Source organism: Oncorhynchus kisutch, linkage group LG18, assembly GCF_002021735.2.
Source record: "Oncorhynchus kisutch isolate 150728-3 linkage group LG18, Okis_V2, whole genome shotgun sequence".
NCBI classification, from domain to species: Eukaryota; Metazoa; Chordata; class Actinopteri; order Salmoniformes; family Salmonidae; genus Oncorhynchus; species Oncorhynchus kisutch.
In genome coordinates this window covers 26,202,660-26,222,411 of record NC_034191.2, presented here as the reverse complement: position 1 = coordinate 26,222,411, position 19,752 = coordinate 26,202,660, and the positions used below count along the sequence as shown (strand labels likewise).

The window sequence follows — 19,752 nt, the reverse complement described above, 5'->3', positions numbered from 1 at the left end:
CTTAGTAAGACAGAAGTGTATGAGAAGCCATGAGCCAATATGTGGGTGGGTGTCTGAAGTTGCAATTAGGGCCAATTCAATAGCTTGTCTATCAGATAGTGCTTGGCCTATTTTGCTGTCACTCTCTGACAGGGCTTGGTTGCTTGCTCTGCTGTGGATGTTTCATGTTCTCCATGAATAGCTTTTACTATCTTAATAAATCTACAGTGTATGATGATGGATGTTATTTAGACTCATCATCCTTGCATAATGAGTTAAACATTATCTATAAAATGATTAGCTCTTTGGACTCCGTCTCACAGTATGCGAGTTGTAGATGTAAATGGTATTGTAGTTGTTACTACATCAAGGTTAGTGCTTTATTAACCTAACAAGGGGAGAGTGTCAGCTTCATTCTGGAAATCTGCACAACATCTATCATGAGGTATGACCATAACAGGAGCTAGCTATTTGCTTTAAGTTTCTTTCCTACCAGAGATACAGGAAGCTTTACAGTGCTCCAGACAGATTCTCTGTTACTCTGTACACAACCTTCACTGCTGCGTGGAGATATCCTTGAGAGGCTGGTAGAGAGTGATCACCTTGTTTGAGGCCAACAGCCTCTCATTCAATAGGCCCCTCCCTCTGGAAGACACTTCAAGGTTGCCCACAATTCAGTCTTATGGACAACCCAGACTCCTGCTCTGGCATTTGATAGCGCTGGAAGCTTCTTCTGTGTGGCGTGTGTTGAGTGAGTGAAGGAATAGTCTGATTGTGAAGTGGGTGTATGTACATTATTTCTCCAGTGTGTAGTATTACAATAATGGCACAACCCTTACATAACTACTTATTGGATCAACACAGATGGGAGCATTTTGTGACATAGCACAGATTTAAGATTTAGCTCTGTTCTGTGTTTATTCATTTATGTGGACATTTGGATTCAGGAATATGCCCTTCCCTTAGCTGTTCACCCTTAGTGTGTTTTATTTTGTTAGATCATTTGGAAACAAGGATTGACCTAGAATTATAATTTGGGGCAAGTGAAGTCACACCAAAGCATTTTTAAGAATTCCATATGCACATTGAACCCTCTGAGGACCCACCATTCTATTTATTTCATGTGGTTGAATGCTATCCAGGCCAAATGGGCCATGAGTATTAGCTGAATGTTTGTACCGCTTTATAAAAGCCTCCAATATCGGCAAATACGTGTTTTTCTCTGTCACAAACATGGTTGGTTGCTCATGTTTCTCTCTTTGAAAGGTGCACTCAACTGCCACCCACAATTTTCTTGTCATAAACCAAACATAGCCTGATTACACATCAAAGCAGCCTTACAACGTGACCCAAATCAACTACCCTCCAGTGCATGACTCCCTGTCTTCACTAAAAGATCCCATGGCACTTATCGTAAGAGTAGGGGTGTTAACCCTGGTGTCTTGGCTAAATTCCCAATCTGGCCCTCATACCATCATAGCCACCTAATCATCCCCAGCTTCCAATTGGCTCATTCATCCCCCTCCTCTCCCCTGTAACAATTCCCCAGGTTGTTGCTGTGAATGATAATGTGTTCTCAGTCAACTTACCTGGTAAAATAAGGGTTCAATAAAAAAAATTGAAATACTTTATAACATTGACTGAAATAGTACTCATACAACTATGTCATGTTTCAAAAGGATTTCTTTATCCAGATGAAGGGTACTGCTATGGGATCCCCGATGGCTCCTAACTATGCAAATATGTATGTGCGTTACATGGAGAAACAGTCAATTCTTAATCCTCTCAGAAATGATTTGGACACTGTATATTGATGATATTTTAGTTCTATGGAGGTGTGATGCAGAACAGATCCAGGCATTCCATGCTTTTCTTAACGCTGGTTCTGACAACCTGAAATTTACTTTACAATCTAACACATCAAATCAGTTTCCTTGATCTTTTGATTATTTGTGAGGTTAATGTTCTATACACAGATTTTTACAAGAAACCCACTGGCTGTATCAGTTTGTTGAAGGCTGATAGCTATCGCCCTCATCCCTTGAAAAACAGTTTGCCCTACAGCCAGTTCTGTCGAATCAAAAGAATTTGCAAAAAACAATCACACTTCGACAGAAACATGGTTGCGATGCAAAGACATTTCTATGAAAGGGGGTACAGAAATGGTCAGATCAATACTGCCATTGAGGAAATCCTAAACAAATCGGTACAAGATCTCTTTCAAGGACAGTTTCGCAAAAATAACCATTCTTGCGTTCTCACTACACACTAAGTGCTCTGAACAAATTAAGGAAATCGTTCACAAACATTGACACATGATAAGATCTGATGACCGTATCGGTAATGTGTTTTCGAAACCTCCCTTGGTTTTATTCTCGCGGGGCAGAAATCTCAGAGATCAATTGATAAACTCTGATTTACCACACCAAAATACGTCCGCACAATATCTCAAGTGTTCAATGAAATGGCACTTACAAATGTAGATCCTTCAAACACCCCCAAACAGGGAAACAGATCCCAATCAAAGGTGTTATTACATGCTCCACTAAGGCAGTTATTTATCTTATTTGTCCTTCTGGTAAAAATCATGTGAACTAAAAGTAAGAATCTCTGAGCATCGTAGCACCATTAGGTGCAAAAACTCAACGTACTCAGTTGCTGCCCACTTTTTGGAAGCAAACCACCTATTTTGTCCCTTTGTTATATCGGCATAGAACACGTCACATTCCCTAGGAGAGGGGGGGACTTTTACAATATGTTGTTAAAATGAGAGGCCGACCTGGATCATTAATTTTAAAGACCATCGATCCCTTCGGTCTCAACGTAGAGTTTGATCTGAAGCCATTCCTGGGATTTTTGCTATCCATTGTAAATGTTATTATGTTTTGTAGGCCTATATGATGTAGCCTAATTGTATCTATGATCATATGTTATCCATTCATGCTTTTTATATGTACTGTTGATATTTGTAAATTGACCAATGAAATCAGGGCCCAGCTGTCAACATTGGAAATACATTTATTGCATCTGAGTGTGTGGCTTTCCTTTTTCTTCATAAAGCAAACATTCTGATTATACACTGAACAGAAATATAAATGCAACATGCAACAATTTCAATAATGTTACTGAGTTACAGTTCATATAAGGAAATGAGTCAATTGAAATTCATTAGGCCCTAAATTATGGATTTCACATGACTGGGAATACAGATACGCATCTGTTGGTCACAGATACCTTTAAAAAAAAGGTAGGGGCGTGGTTCAGAAAATCAGTCAGTATTTGGTGTGACCACCATTTGCCTCATGCAATGCAACAAATTTCCTTAGATTTGATCATGCTTTTAATTGTGGCCTGTGGAATGTTATCCCACTCCTGTGGGAAGCTGCTGGATATTGGCAGGAACTGGAACACGCTGTCAATTTAGAGCTTCCCAAACTTGCTCAATGGATGACATGTCTGGTGAGTAAGCAGGCCATGGAAGAACTGGGACATTTTCAACTTCCAGGAATTGTGTACAGATTCTTGCAGCATGGGGCTTCGCATTATCATGCTGAAACGTGAAGTGATGGCAGCAGATGAATTGCATGGCATTCAAATTGCCATCGATAAAATACAATTGTGTTCATTGTCTGTAGCTTATGCCTGCTGATACCATAACCCCACTGCCACCATGGGGCACTCTGTTCACAACGTTGAGATCAGCAAACCGCTTGCCCACACGATGCCATACATGCGGTCTGCCATCTGCTCAGTACCGTTGAAACCGGTATTCATCCGTGAAGAACACACTTCTACAGCGTGCCGGTGGCCATGGAAGGTGAGCATTTGCCCACTGAAGTCGGTTACGACGCCAAACTGCAGTCAGGTCAAGACCCTGGTGATGACAACAGGCACGCAGATGAGCTTCCCTGAGATGGTTTCTGACAGTTTGTGCAGAGATTCTTTGGTTGTGCAAAGCCCACAGTTTCATCAGCAGTCCTGGTGGCTGGTCTCAAACTATCCCGCAGGTGAAGTAGCCAGATGTGGAGGTCCTGTGCTGGCGTGGTTACACGTGGTCTGCGGTTGTGAGGCCGGTTGGACGTACTGCCAAATTCTCTTAAATGACGTTGGAGGCGGCTTATGGTAGATAAATTCAGTTCTCTGTCAACAGCTCTGGTGGACATTCCTGCAGTCAGCATGCCAATTGCACGCTCCCTCAACTTGAGACATTTGGGGCATTGTGTTGTGTGACACAACTACACATTTTAATGGCCTTTATTGTCCCCAGCACAAGGTGCACCTGATCATGCTGTTTAATCAGCTTCTTGATATGCCACACCTGTCAGGTGAATGGATTATATTTCCAAAGGTGATGTATGGAACATTTCTGGGATCTTTTATTTCAGCTCATGAAACATGGGACCAGCACTTTACATGTTGCATTTTATATTTTTGTTCAGTGTACGTCAAGCATCTTCTGAGAGAACAGGTGTTGTGATGCCCTTGGTGCCACAGAGTTTGCATGGATGATACACATGGCACAGGAGTTTGATTTTGTCACAGGATTGTGCTGCTTTTGGTTGTCACACAGCCAGATAAAGGTGTTTGCCTTTCAACTATGGCTGAGCTGTCTGCTATTCCCCAACAAAATTATAAAACACATAAGCTTTATGGCCTGGCCTGTTGCTCCTGCTATGATGTAAGTACCCATTAGGTCTCAGTAATCCCAGAGAATGGCATTATGGGAAAGCAGCAGAGACTCTCCTCTATTGTCTGATTTAACTTCTTGTGGGGGAACTCAGCCAAATATGCAGATCAAGTCCCAGCATCTGTGAACCATAGGGGAGATGAGACTGGTCATAACAACAACTCAGCTGGAATTGTATTAGAGTTGAAAAAGGGAAAGAGCGATGGAATGTGTCATGATGAAGGCTGCAGAGAGATGAGTCGAGAGGGGAATAGTTTAAACTAAATATTTTCAAATGTTCGTCTTTTTCTGTTGCCTTGCTTTTTGTCGTTATGAAAGCAATGAGAGAGATTGAAGGTGCTACAGCTCATCTGATATTACAAACACTCATCCGCATCCTGCATTAGTATTAGCCGCCCTCGTGTGTAACCTGTGGGTTTTAGCTGGTACAGCTACCGTGGTGGGATTGTTGTTTGGGTGTTTTCCTCAGGTTCATGGCATGTTGGTCAGTGTTTCTGAGTTCAGGGTAATTTCACAGTAACAGAATTACGCTGAGATTCCAATTTGTTTTCTTCTCACTTTAAAATGTATGCCAAACAACATAATCCTATACACAAGGACTTCCACCAAAAATGTGACAAAAACACATTTACTTGAAGAACAGTGCAGATGCAAAGTTTGGTAACAGAATGACGGCACAAACAGCAAACCATATGGTTTGTTCAACTTTTCAATCAATTTTTGTTTGGTATACATTTTTAAAGTAACATCTGAGTTTCAGCGTAATTCCGTTACCTTGGAATTGCCTGTCATAAATAAAACAAATCTGCTTACAGCTAAAAGCTTGGATTTGTCCACACGCCTCAGATGTAACTACTATAGTGTAGCAGCAAGCATGTATGTCAATAGGTTGCGGTATGCTCCTCCCCACCATACACTTCTGGTAATGAAGGTTTTCGTTCCACAGGAGATTATAGACGGACCGCAGTAAAAATAACACAACATTCACATTCGGATTCAGAAAGTCTTAACTGTTGCATTGTGGGGCTGGCTATCCGGTTGAAGCAGTTTAAAAACAACAGGCAAACCAGTAAACAAAAAATAAGATGGACAAGAAAAACACAAGATGGAAATGAAACAAAGGAGAATCAAATGTTTTACTGCTTTAGAAGCCTCCGTTATTCTCAGAGACATGTTTTTCTCTTTGTAACAAACAGCAAGCTTGGTTGATTGCCTGTGATTTTGTCTTTAAAAGGTGCACTCAACTTCCGCCCCACAATCTTCTTCCGAACAAAAATATAAATGCAACATGCAACAATTTCAAGGATTTTACTGAGTTACAGTTCATAAGGAAATCCATCAATTTAAATAAATAAATGAACCCCTAATCTATGGATTTCATATGACTGGGAATACAGATTTGCATCTATTGGTCACAGATACCTAAAAAAAAAGTGGGGGTGTGGATCAGAAAACCAGTCAGTATTTGGTGTGCCCACCATTTGCCTCATGCAGCGCGACACATCTCCTTTGCATAGAGTTGATCAGGCTGTTGATTGTGACCTGAGGAATGTTGCCCCACTCCTCTTCAATGGCTGTGCGAAGTTGCTGGATATTGGCGGGAACTGGAACACGCTGTCATACACGTCGATCCAGAGCATCCCAAACATGCTCAATGAGTGTTTTCAGCTTCCAGTAATTGTGTACAGGACCTTGTGACATGGGGCCGTGCATTATGCTGAAACATGAGGTGATGACGGCAGATGAATTGCAAGACAATGAGCCTCTGGATCTCTTCATGGTATTTCTGTGCATTCAAACTGCCATCGATCAAATGCAATTGTGTTCATTGTCCATAGCTTATGTCTGCCCATACCATAACCCCACCACCACCATACTGGCACTGTTCACAACGTTGACATCAGCAAACCGCTCGTCCACACAACGCTGTCTGCCATCTGCCCTGTGCAGTTGCATCTGTTGGTCACAGATACCTTAAAGAAAGGTAGGGATTCCTCCATTACGGATTCCGAACTGCAGTCAGGTCAAGCATGCAGATGAGCCTCTCTGAGACGGTTTCTGACAGTGTGTGCAGAAATTCCGGGTGGCTGGTCTCAGACGATCCTGCAGGGGAAGAGGCCGGATGTGAACGTCCTGGGCTGGCGTGTTTACATGTGGTCTGCAGTTGTGAGGCCGGTTGGATGTACTGCCAAATTCTCTAAAATGACAGAGGCGGCTTATGGTAGATAAATGAACATTCAATTCTCTAGCAACAGCTCTGGTGGACATTCCTGCAATCAGCACGCCAATTGCATGCTCCCTCAACTTAAGACATCTGTGGCATTGTGTTGTGTGACAGAACTGCACATTTTAGAGTGTCTGTTTATTGTCCCCAGCACAAGGTGCACCTATGTAATGACCGTTCCGTTTAATCCGCTTCTTGATATGCCACCCCTGTCAGGTGTAAAAAGTCTCACTACCAGGGATGTAAACAAATTTGTAAAACATTTGAGAGAAGTGAGCTTTTTGTGAAAATGGAAACTATCTGGGATGTTTTATTTCAGCTTATGAAACATGGTACCAACACTTTACATGTTGAGTTTATAATTTTGTTCAGTGTAAATCAAACAGCCTGATTTATTCATCAAAGCAGCTTCACAGGTGCCCTTGGTGCCACAGAGTTTGCACTGATTATACAGTACACTTGTCACAGCAGTTTGCTGCTTCTGTTTGTCACATAGCCTTTCAGCTATGCCTGAGTTGTGTGCTTTTCCACAACAAAATTGTAAAACACAAAAGCTTTATGGCCTGGCCTGTTCCTTCTGCTATGATGTAAGTACCAGGGTTGGGGTCAATTCCAATTTATTTAAAAATTGGAATTCCTGAATTAATGTTGAATTCAAATGATTGAATTTGAATTAGACTGTTTGAATTGGAATTGTGAAAACCTTTTAATATTTGGAATTGGATTTGAATATTTATACATTTCCCAGTTATTTCCCAGAAATTAAAGAACTTAGTATAAAAAATGTACAATAGGATTTGTTTTAAATCATTTTTGCTTGGCTGTCTGAACAGTGAAATGTTCAGCCCGAGGGAATGGTATTTGAATTTTTTTATTTATTTATTTTATTTTTTATTTCACCTTTATTTAACCAGGTAGGCTAGTTGAGAACAAGTTCTCATTTGCAACTGCGACCTGGCCAAGATAAAGCATAGCAGTGTGAGCATACAACAAAGAGTTACACATGGAGTAAACAATTAACAAGTCAATAACACAGTAGAAAACAAAGGGGGGGTCTATATACAATGTGTGCAAAAGGCATGAGGAGGTAGGCAAATAATTACAATTTTGCAGATTAACACTGGAGTGATAAAAGATCAGATGGTCATGTACAGGTAGAGATATTGGTGTGCAGAAGAGCAGAAAAGTAAATAAATAAAAACAGTATGGGGATGAGGTAGGTGAAAAGGGTGGGCTATTTACCAATAGACTATGTACAGCTGCAGCGATCGGTTAGCTGCTCAGATAGCTGATGTTTGAAGTTGGTGAGGGAGATAAAAGTCTCCAACTTCAGCGATTTTTGCAATTCGTTCCAGTCACAGGCAGCAGAGTACTGGAACGAAAGGCGGCCAAATGAGGTGTTGGCTTTAGGGATGATCAGTGAGATACACCTGCTGGAGCGCGTGCTACGGATGGGTGTTGCCATCGTGACCAGTGAGCTGAGATAAGGCCGAGCTTTACCTAGCATAGACTTGTAGATGACCTGGAGCCAGTGGGTCTGGCGACGAATATGTAGCGAGGGCCAGCCGACTAGAGCATACAAGTCGCAGTGGTGGGTGGTATAAGGTGCTTTAGTGACAAAACGGATGGCACTGTGATAGACTGCATCCAGTTTGCTGAGTAGAGTGTTGGAAGCCATTTTGTAGATGACATCGCCGAAGTCGAGGATCGGTAGGATAGTCAGTTTTACTAGGGTAAGCTTGGCGGCTTGAGTGAAGGAGGCTTTGTTGCGGAATAGAAAGCCGACTCTTGATTTGATTTTCGATTGGAGATGTTTGATATGAGTCTGGAAGGAGAGTTTGCAGTCTAGCCAGACACCTAGGTACTTATAGACGTCCACATATTCTAGGTCGGAACCATCCAGGGTGGTGATGCTAGTCGGGCATGCAGGTGCAGGCAGCGACCGGTTGAAAAGCATGCATTTGGTTTTACTAGCGTTTAAGAGCAGTTGGAGGCCACGGAAGGAGTGTTGTATGGCATTGAAGCTTGTTTGGAGGTTAGATAGCACAGTGTCCAAAGACGGGCCGAAAGTATATAGAATGGTGTCGTCTGCGTAGAGGTGGATCAGGGAATCGCCCGCAGCAAGAGCAACATCATTGATATACACAGAGAAAAGAGTCGGCCCGAGAATTGAACCCTGTGGCACCCCCATAGAGACTGCCAGAGGACCGGACAGCATGCCCTCCGATTTGACACACTGAACTCTGTCTGCAAAGTAATTGGTGAACCAGGCAAGGCAGTCATCCGAAAAACCGAGGCTACTGAGTCTGCCGATAAGAATATGGTGATTGACAGAGTCGAAAGCCTTGGCAAGGTCGATGAAGACGGCTGCACAGTACTGTCTTTTATCGATGGCGGTTATGATGTCGTTTAGTACCTTGAGTGTGGCTGAGGTGCACCCATGACCGGCTCGGAAACCAGATTGCACAGCGGAGAAGGTACGGTGGGATTCGAGATGGTCAGTGACCTGTTTGTTGACTTGGCTTTCGAAGACCTTAGATAGGCAGGGCAGGATTGATATTGGTCTGTAGCAGTTTGGGTCCAGGGTGTCTCCCCCTTTGAAGAGGGGGATGACTGCGGCAGCTTTCCAATCCTTGGGGATCTCAGACGAATTTGTGGAATTGTTAGGGATAATATTGAATTGAGAAATTCAATGAGCATTAAAAGTGCTACAACTCCTCGGATATTAGGGCCTTATAAAATCCAGACATTAAAATGTTTTATTGAACTTATTAGGAAATGCAGTGAAATTAAGTGAATCAGAAGACATGAACAAAATGCATCAGTGATTCATATTTTCCTGCAACTTTCTGAAATGGCACAGGAATGCCCCTGTCTGTGTGTGTGCATATGTCTACACTTTGTATAGCCTTTAGCGATGATGCTAATGATAACCTTCTTCTGTTAGAGATGGAAAGGCTTTCCCAAAAATCTTTTCACTTAAATGCTAACTACAAAGTAGCCTATGCCTACCAGGCAGAATGATATCATGACTATTTGTGTCAATCCAGTGGCCATTTGTTTTGCAAACTCTGCATTCACATGAGCGCTACAGCAACACCTCTTAACCAAACACAGGTTTCTTTCTGGTGCACACTTGCATTTAAGGGTAACATTTCTCAGACTTAAAAAAAATTATCCTTGTGTGCTTTAAACATTGTTGTGGACTTAGAACATGCAATGTTGTTGTTCTTCTATAAAAATAAAATAAAATGTCATGTGAATTTGATAGGAGAAACAAAATGGAAACCTGGAATAACAAAATGGAATTTGGGAGAAATAAAATACAGAATCAGGCAAAGAACTGATTTTATGTGGGGCTATTCAAGCATTCATCCGCATCCTGCATTAGTATTAGCTGCCCTCGTGTGTAACCGGTGGGTTTTAGCTGGTACAGCTACCATGGTGGGATTGTTGTTTGGGTGTTTTCCTCAGGTTCATGGCATGTTGGTCAGTGTTTCTTATGTGCATCAAATGAGGTCATAAAAAAAACAAATCTGCTTACAGCTAAAAGCTTGGATTTATACACACTTTTCAGATGTAACGACTATAGTGTAGAAGCCAGCATGCACAGTGAGCTCCAAAAGTGAAATTATAAAAAGATTGAGGTTTAAGTGTAGACTGTCGGCTTTAATTTGAGTGTAATGACATCCGTATTGGGTTAACCGTGTAGAAATTATAGCACTTTCTTTACATAGTCCCCCCATTTTATGGCACCTAAAGTAGAGTGTAATAAAATAGTCAAAAGTTTTTACTATTTGGTCCCATATTCCTAGCACGCAATGAGGTTGGCTCCGGCATCATTGAAGTCCAGTAGAGCACTTCATTATTACACAAGCTTCCAACTTACCTGACTTCATTGTTAAAGTATATCAAAAAAACATTAGATATCAAACCCGTTCACAGGGTTGGTTAACTCTTGAGGTTCCTCGTGTCTCCACCGAAGTACTGTAGGTAAATCCACTTTTAGTTTTAACGCATCTCATTGCTGGAACCAACTGTAAAATACATTGCAATTGGACGCTCTGATGCCGCTTGGGCAATTTTAAAATATTGATTGTGAAACTATTTTCTGAGGAATGTGCCTGTTTTTCTTGATTGTTGTGCTGTATTTTAGTATTGTTAATCTGATTTTGATTTGATTGTTCTATTAATTGTATGTACAGGTCTCCCTTGCGAAAGAGACTCAGTTTTTAAATGAAGGTAAAAATGAAATAAAACAATTTAAAATGCACTTATTTCTTTTAATTATTTTTTTATTTTTAATATTCATAATACAAAAATCAACTTACATTGCTACACCAAACAGGTATTAACAATGCTCAAACACAGGTATTAACAAAGCTCAAACACAGGTATTAACAAAGCTCAAACACAGGTATTAACAAAGCTCAAACATACAAAAAATATAAATAAAATACAAAAAAGAAACAATTTAAGTGCAATTATTTTCACTCTGAAAATATCTTTATTATAATGATTCATGAAGATGATATTCTTTTTGTTATTCACTAGGGTTAGTGTTTTAATAAGATAATTACATTCAATCAGAAAAATTTGTGATTTTGGTATAGAATTTTGGAATTTTTGTTTGTGTATAAAGTATTTGGCAACAAGAATTTAAAAAATTAACAATAATTTCAGTGGTTTTGTTATCATTGCAATAGTAACATATTATATATTTTATGTTAAAATTATAGGCAGTGTTCATAATGGTAAATAAGTACTTTGCAAGGTTTTCCCAAAACTCAGACACAAATTTACATTCAAAGAACAAGTGAGATAGATTTTCACCTTTTTCACAGAAAACACATATCATCAATAGCCACAAATTTGGACATCATATATCCATGTAATTCTATCTTATGCAAAATGTTGAAGTGCACTTCCTTAACTTTGTTTGGTATACAGTATTTGTAAGGTCTTAACCATGCATTTTTCCAGACAATGTCAGGAATAAGTGTTACGGTTTTCTTCTGCTGAAAGAGGCGGACCAAAACGCAGTGTGGTTATTTATAAACATCTTTAATAAAGATGATAACGTGAACAATATACTTATACAAAACAAGAAAACGTGGAAAACCGAAAACAGTCCTAACTGGCGCAAAACACAGAGACAGGAACAATCACCAACGAAATACCCAAAGAATATGGCTGCCTAAATATGGTTCCCAATCAGAGACAACGATAAACACCTGCCTCTGTTTGAGAACCACTCTAGGCAACCATAGACTTTCCTAGACAACTCTACTAAACACAACCTCATAAATCTAATAAACCCCTAGACAAGACACATAAATCACGCATGTCACACCCTGGCCTGACCAAAATAATAAAGAAAACACAAAATACTAAGACCAGGGCGTGACAATAAGCATGTTCCAGAAAAACTTTCCTCTCGGTGTAAGTTGGTTTTGTGAATGAAGAATTTGTCTTATATATTTATTACAACAGCACTTATTTCTTGATACTACCCATCCCGGGTCCGGGAGCGTAATCATCAACTGACACTAATTAGCATAACGCAACGGACATAAATATTACTAGAAAATATTCCTATTCATGAAATCACAAGTGAAATATATTGAAACAGCTTAGCCTTGTTAATCACCCAGTCATCTCAGATTTTGAAAATAAGCTTTACAGCCAAAGCAAGACAAGCATTTGTGTAAGTTTATCGATAGCCTAGCATAGCATTATGACTAGCTAGCAGCAGGCAACCTGGTCACGAAAATCAGAAAGGCAATCAAATGAAATCGTTTACCTTTGGTGAGCTTCGGATGTTTTCACTCACGAGACTCCCAGTTAGATAGCAAATGTTCCTTTTTTCCAAAAATATTATTTTTGTAGGCGAAATAGCTCCGTTTGTTCTTCACGTTTGGCTGAGAAATCGACCGGAAATTGAGGTCACTACAACGCCGAGAAAATTTTCAAAATTAGCTCCATAATATCGACAGAAACATGGCAAACGTTGTTTATAATCAATCCTCAATGTGTTTTTCAAACTTACAGTTGTGAGTGAAATAAAGCAGGGCATTCTAACAGAGATTTGTTTTTACTTGGACACTGGTTGGCCAAACGTTAAATCCTAATTTGACTTTGGTGCAGGTCCGGTTGTTCTTCACATTACCGTCTCTGGTAAACGCACACTATATCTAATAAAATAAAAGTGTATTTGTCACATGCACACGATACAGAAGGTGTAAACGGTACCGTGAAATGGTTACTTGGATGGTAGAGTCTTTTTTTGTTTAGGCATCTAGCTAGCTAAACAATGAACCATAATTCCAACTCATAACATTACTACCCTACATGACTCTATAGTTAGCTAAAGCTTACCAACTACTTTCAATGTTAGTTAGTTAGATAACATTAGGCTAAAACTAGCAATGCAAATGGCTCTGAGATACCAATATTACTACACAGATCATACACGTAATGTTAGCTAGCGAGTCAGCCAGTTAATGTTAGCTAGCTAGCTAACAATACACTTTAACTAAAAATGACTTCATCACAAAATTAGAAACGTATCATATCTGAATATGTAGCTAGACTGTCTTACTCGTGTACATGGTTGAACGCTTCTCCCTCTCTGTTACAGATGCCATTGTTGCCCTTGGTTTGAAAATGTAATCCGGAGGCAGGTGTTTTATACAACAGCCTTCTTTGTATTCTCTTTTCGACTCCCTCCGCATAGTTGCAACCAAATGCCTGAATTTAGCTATCGTACTCTGCTTCCACCGGCATTCCAATGATCTCAAAACTCAGTCCTCCAGAAAGTGGAGAGCATTAGCAACACTTTTGCAGTTCTTCGTGATATCTTTTTTATTGGGAACAAAATAATCTAAAACACAACCAATACGAATGGCAAATGTATTCAACAAATGTGTAGAGTCACAAACTTGATGTAGGTATTGCATGCTGTGAATATGGGACCAAATGCGTAACTTTTCGACTAGTTTAATACACATATGAAGTGAATTCTTTTCCAATAATTTTGGTCCCCTAAAATGGGGGGACTATTTAAAAAAAATATGTAATTTGTTAATAGTTCACCTCATATGGATAAAAATACCCTCAAATTAAAGCTGACAGTCTGCACTTTAACCTCCTCGTCAGTGTATCATTTAAAATCCAAAGTGCTGGAGTACCGAGCCAAAATAACAACAAAAAATGTACTGTCCCAATACTTTTGGAGCGCATTGTATGTGAATTGGTTGCTGTATGCTCCTCCCCACCATACACTTCTGGTAATTTAAGATTTTCACTTCAATGGAGATTTATAGACTGACTGCAGTAAAAATAACTCTAACACGATATTCAATGGCATGGTGAACATTCAAATTCAGAAAATCTTCGGTTGAAGTAGTTTAAAAAGAACAGGCAAACAAGTAACCAAAAGACAACAGATGGACAGAAAAACATAAGAATATAATTAAACAAAGGAGATCCATAGAGAATTACTTTTGATTGTACAAAAATAAGATACATCTGGTCATTCACTGCACATTGGCTTTTTTTCTTAATTTGAATTATACATATTCCAGACACATAACTGTAGTACACATTGTTTGAGCCATCTACTCTAAAAGCTTAGCTAAAGCCCTTGGCTTGGAGAAGTACTCTTCTCCCATACAGAAGAGGGTAACAGTAATGGTTCCCAAGAGGGAGGGCTATAGGAGAGCTTTCTCTCTCTCCTCTCTCTTTCTTTCTCTCTGATATTCTACCCACTTCAATCTCTATTGGCTTTCTCTTTCCATCTTGTTTTAGTTAGCATGTCACTGGCCTTCATGTCTTCTATGCTGAAATCCTGACTGACATTGAGATTGGCCATTACCATCTCCTGTGGCTTCTTCCTCCTTTGAAAATACCCCATCAGAATAAAACCTGTCTTCTTCAGCAGGCTACCAACCATTACTGACAAATGACATTTCAATGGACGAACAAAGTTGGTTAAAAGGCTAGAAGACATTACAGTGTGAAGAGTATACAAGCAGGATACTTACTTACCTATGCTCAAGGGAATGTCTGATAAGGTGTTTTGTTAAACACTAGAATAACAGAGGCCCAGAAGGTAAAATAAAGATGTGATTTATCTCTACCGAGTGGGAAGAAACAACAACAACAACAACATGAGCTCTTCAGTACCAACGTTCTGATCCTTGTTGTCATCTTTACTATCATGGTGCATCAGATCTCAGTGGTGAGTGACAGACATTTCTCTATTATTGTCCAACCCATCTGTCTCTCCCTCAGACTTCATGCATCTATACGTCCATGTCAGTGGAGATGGATTTGGGTTAGCCTGCCACAGAGCTTTTCTACTGCCTTTTTTCTCAATGGGATTACATTGTGTTGTGATGTTTTCTTTCAGAGATTGCAGGTTTGGGCTACAGTATGATAGACAGCTGCATGGATAGTGAACTTCTTTCACCTTACAGGGTCCCGTGCACGTTTTGAGGACAGCTCACCTCGGATCTTGGAAGACCCCTCTGACTTGATCGTGTCCAAGGGGGAACCCGCAACACTCAACTGCAAGGCAGAGGGGCGGCCTAACCCCACTGTGGAGTGGTACAAGGACAGGGAGCGGGTGGAAACGGACCGGGATGACCCTCGATCTCACCGAATGCTCCTTCCCAGCGGCTCCCTCTTCTTCCTGCGTATCGTCCACGGACGACGCTCCAAACCAGATGAGGGCGTCTACACCTGTGTGGCACGTAACTACCTTGGAGAGGCTGTCAGTCGAAACGCTTCACTGGAAGTAGCCAGTAAGTCTTTGTCATTTTACTTGCTGTCAATGTCACCCCATGACCTGTCTCTCTCTGTCTCTCTCTCTGTCTCTTTGTCTCTCTCAAAGCACAACAGGTGAAGAGGACAGGCTTTAATCTGCTATCTTGAACTTCTGAAAATATGACCATTTGGAGAGACTTGTCTATTATTGTGGCCCTTAGGTTCACGTGGTCATCACTAGTTGTCACAGTCATAAACCCTGCCTATTTCTACAATTTATATATTTTTTATCTGATTTTAACCCTAACCTTAACCACACTGTAACCTTTTGCTTAACCATAAATTAAGACCAAAAATAACATTATTATTTTATTTTGTAAATATAACAAATTATGACTTTGTCTGTGGTAACTAGTGACAACTGCATCACTTGCCTCTTTCTCCTTGTAATTGTGGCAGTGTGGCGTGACCCTGGGCTGAATGCAGGTCCTTTCTGCCATTAGGAAATGGATTAGCGGAGTGTGCTGATTAGGAAAAGGAGCGTAACAGATGAGGGAATGTCTCCTCGTTTAAAAACACAAAACAGCAATTTGCCTGCATCTTATCTTCCACCAGAGCACAGAGCCAGCCAGGCCTCCTCAGCCTCTAACTGCTCATGGCTCACTGACTTCCACAGCTCATGTTTAAAAATAGGGCCAGCTTTAGTTCAGCTTCCACACTGAGTGATATATCCACACTCATAAGCGGCAGAACATGAAATATTAGAGAAAAACTAAAAATATTAGAGCAGAACAGCTTCCAGAGGAAAACATTTAAGCACCACAGTTATATTGCTATTTTTGATGATGAATTCTCCTCAGCCAGTGGAGATGTAGTCGGAGATGACAGTCCTACCAGTAAGGCTATGCATCACCTAGATGCAAGCACTCTAACGGTGACTAACTGCAGTAATGACTATTGTCCTAGGTCTGGTGCCTCTGGGTAGCTGGTGAATATGTTGATTATGATTTATTAGTACTGAATTGCTACCATGGTAACGATAGTGAAATCACACTGAGATCAATGCAACTCCTGGCTTGGGAGTAGCTCAGAGGAAAGATACATTGAATTGCTGTGGCATGTAGGCATGCCTAGAACTGACCTCTGAACCATGACACCCCACCCTGCCCTGACTGTCATGGGGATTGGCTACAGTAGAGTATTACCTCAACAGGGTTGTCGAATTTAGATTTCTACACAGTTCATTCCTTCCACACAATCAGTCCCTTCACTGCACAAATGCATCCGAAGTGACATGTATTTCATGCTTAAATGTTTTTCGCCTTTGGGGTCCACAACTCAGGCTTCAGTATAACTAGACACTGTTGCTTAATTTGACTTCCTCAGAATAACTTTCATGTCGGGTATGGAAATACTAAACAGTCAATTATTGCTGGCTGTGTTCTTGTTGTTGGCATGAATAAGCTGTAAGCGACCAGCTGAATAGCAGGGCTGTTGAAGCGCCTAGATAATGAGATATTGTGTATGAATCCATTCACATATTCCTCCCAGAAATAGCAGTGTTCTGCTCTGTCGGTTAGCCTTTATGTAAGAAGAAGAGGAAAGCGGTATCTATTTCAAAGCCATGAATGTGAATGTCTGTCTGAGGGAGCAAACAGCCGCGTTCTTTGAGCTGGATTCAAATAAAGTAGGACAAATAAAAAATCAAACTTGCTTGAAAGGCTTTAGGGCCAGATGTCTCTCTTTCTCCTGATGGGAGGATTATGAAGGACTGACATTTTGGACTGCAGCTTGTTTCTTGGCCTCTTCTACACTACAACTCTGCCACTGGTCTCTTCTTTAAACCCTGAAGAAGAAATACAGGAGAGATGTTTTCTGTATGGACAGATATCGCAGTGGCCAAACTGTTCATTTAAACTCTCTTTATTGTTACTACAATACGTTACACATTTTTTCTTGTCATAATCATTTACATAAAGGGTTAGAGATTTTGAATAATCAAGTTGGCTTTAACAAGTGCCTAAGGGTGAATTTGTAGGCATGAGTTGACCACTCGTCCAACCATTGAAACACAACAGGCTCAGGAGACCTGGCACTGCCTGAGTCCCTCTTTAACCTCAGTAAACACAGACAATGGCTGGATTAAATCAATCCCTCCTCTCGACAGGCGCCCACTGGCTCTATTAGCCATGACACGGCAGTAGCAGAGAGATAGGATTAGACCACCTCTAATGGGTGTACTCCTACTGTACTGAGACAAAAGAACAATGACTGACCATCAGGTCACTTTACTCTAGGACCTGCTCTCAGCTAGAACACTTTCACTTGCCTGCCAGGCTCCCATCCCATATACATCTCCATCTACATTGACATTTTAGTAAATTAGCAGACGCTCTTATCCAGAGCGACTTACAATTTGTGTGTTTATCTCAAGATGGCTAGGTAAGACGACTACATATCACATTCGTAGCAGATACATTTTCCCTCAATAAATATGTTATTAGCAAAGTCAGTGCTAGTAGGAAAGGGGAGGAGGGTGCCAGGACAGAGAAGAGCTCTGACTGGGCTGAGCGGGAGCTGCCTTGCGCTGCTGTACACATCTTGCCACTATGTCCTCTGGTTAGTGGTTTTTCGTCATAAATCTTGTTCTGCAGAGTGGTCACTAGCTGGCACAGCCACAGTCATAAAATCATATTTTAACCTTAACCACACCACATCTAATTCCTAACTCTAACAAATTAAGAACAAAAATCAAATTTTTCTTTTCATGCATTTTTACAATATAGACAATTTTGACTTTGCAGCTGGCTCATCTAGCGGATATCGCTCAGCTCTGTCTCAAGGGCAAGATTCATCCCAATTGAAGTCAACCTGTCCCTCCAACAACTCTGCCCAACCTCTCAACCCTGTCCCCCACGTCACCTTTAGAGTGCCCCCTCCATCCTCAACTTCTCCCTACACTCCTCCCCAATCCTGTCAACCCTACTCCATCCTGCCTTGAGAATGTTCAGTGAATCTGATCACTGACTGATGTTTAGTCTAGTGGTGTCCATAGTGAACTGAATGACAAGGGCCACACGATGCAAAGCAGCCTATTATTGCCATGACTACTCTCCCATCTCCCCACTTCAAAACATTAACAGATGGCCACTACGACTGCACTAAAGCTGCACTTTTGCTAAATGCTAAATATTGAGATTAATGTCACTTAAAAATACAGTGCTGAATATTCTGAGGATATTCTTAATCTCTTAATCTGTATATCCCTGAAGCATTACAATTATGAAAATAAATGGCACTGTCCCAGAATAGGAATGTAGCAGTAACAGTAAAGTATGAAAATGTATGCACTCAATGTAGTTTGCTCTGGATAAGTGTCTGCTAAATGTTTAAAATGTAAATGTAACAATTATTATTATTACCATAGAGCATAATGGTTAGTCATTTAACAACATTGTTTAAGCTGAGCTAAAGAAATTGCAGGAGGTAGGTGAATATGGGCTTTATTTATCCCCAGGCCAGGACCTTAGGTGCCCTCTTCTCCACTCCTGTCACAGTAAGGTGAGGTTGGGATAGTTCAGATTCAGGATGTCCTGGTACTTACTCACCACCATTGGGAATCACAGTGTGAGTCACGTCTGGTACAAAGACTGTGCTTTGGACGTTACTTCAGGAAGTCCCCTGGCCATCTGTCTGTGTGAGAATATCAGAGGTTCTTGTGGTGCCATCATCATTTCATAAAAATATAACAGTGTGTGAATTCTGTGAAACGACTTTTAGCATGTCAGCCTTTAAAGCCTGGGAGCAGGAGGGATCGTATTAACTTCCAACAGCTTCAAAGAGTTGCTCTTGGCTGCTCACACTGCACAGAGTTGGGGGGAAATTATCTGAGGCTACTTTCCGCTCTCTGACACTTGTTTCAAGCCCTCAAATGGCCCACATTCTGGGACTTCTGTGGTTGAATGTGTGGATGAGAGTGGAGAAGTTTTTGTGTGTGTGGATTAGCTCATTGGATCTATAACCATGTCTTCTCTTCAGTTCCCTCGACATGGCTGGGTAGTGATGGTGTCTGTGCTCCTGGTCTCGTCTCCAC

General features: G+C 40.8%; 1 protein-coding gene across 4 annotated transcripts in view; it reads left to right on the top strand.

The window, feature by feature from the left end:
- The window catches only part of LOC109909157 (roundabout homolog 2), a 60,252-nt gene that overhangs the window by 7,999 nt on the left and 32,501 nt on the right, over positions 1-19,752 (top strand). For all 4 annotated transcript variants that reach the window (XM_031795683.1, XM_020508118.2, XM_020508116.2 and 1 more), the window contains exon 2: positions 15,371-15,697. In XM_031795683.1, the coding sequence (XP_031651543.1) occupies positions 15,371-15,697 (327 nt within the window). The remainder of the gene's footprint in view (positions 1-15,370; positions 15,698-19,752) is intronic.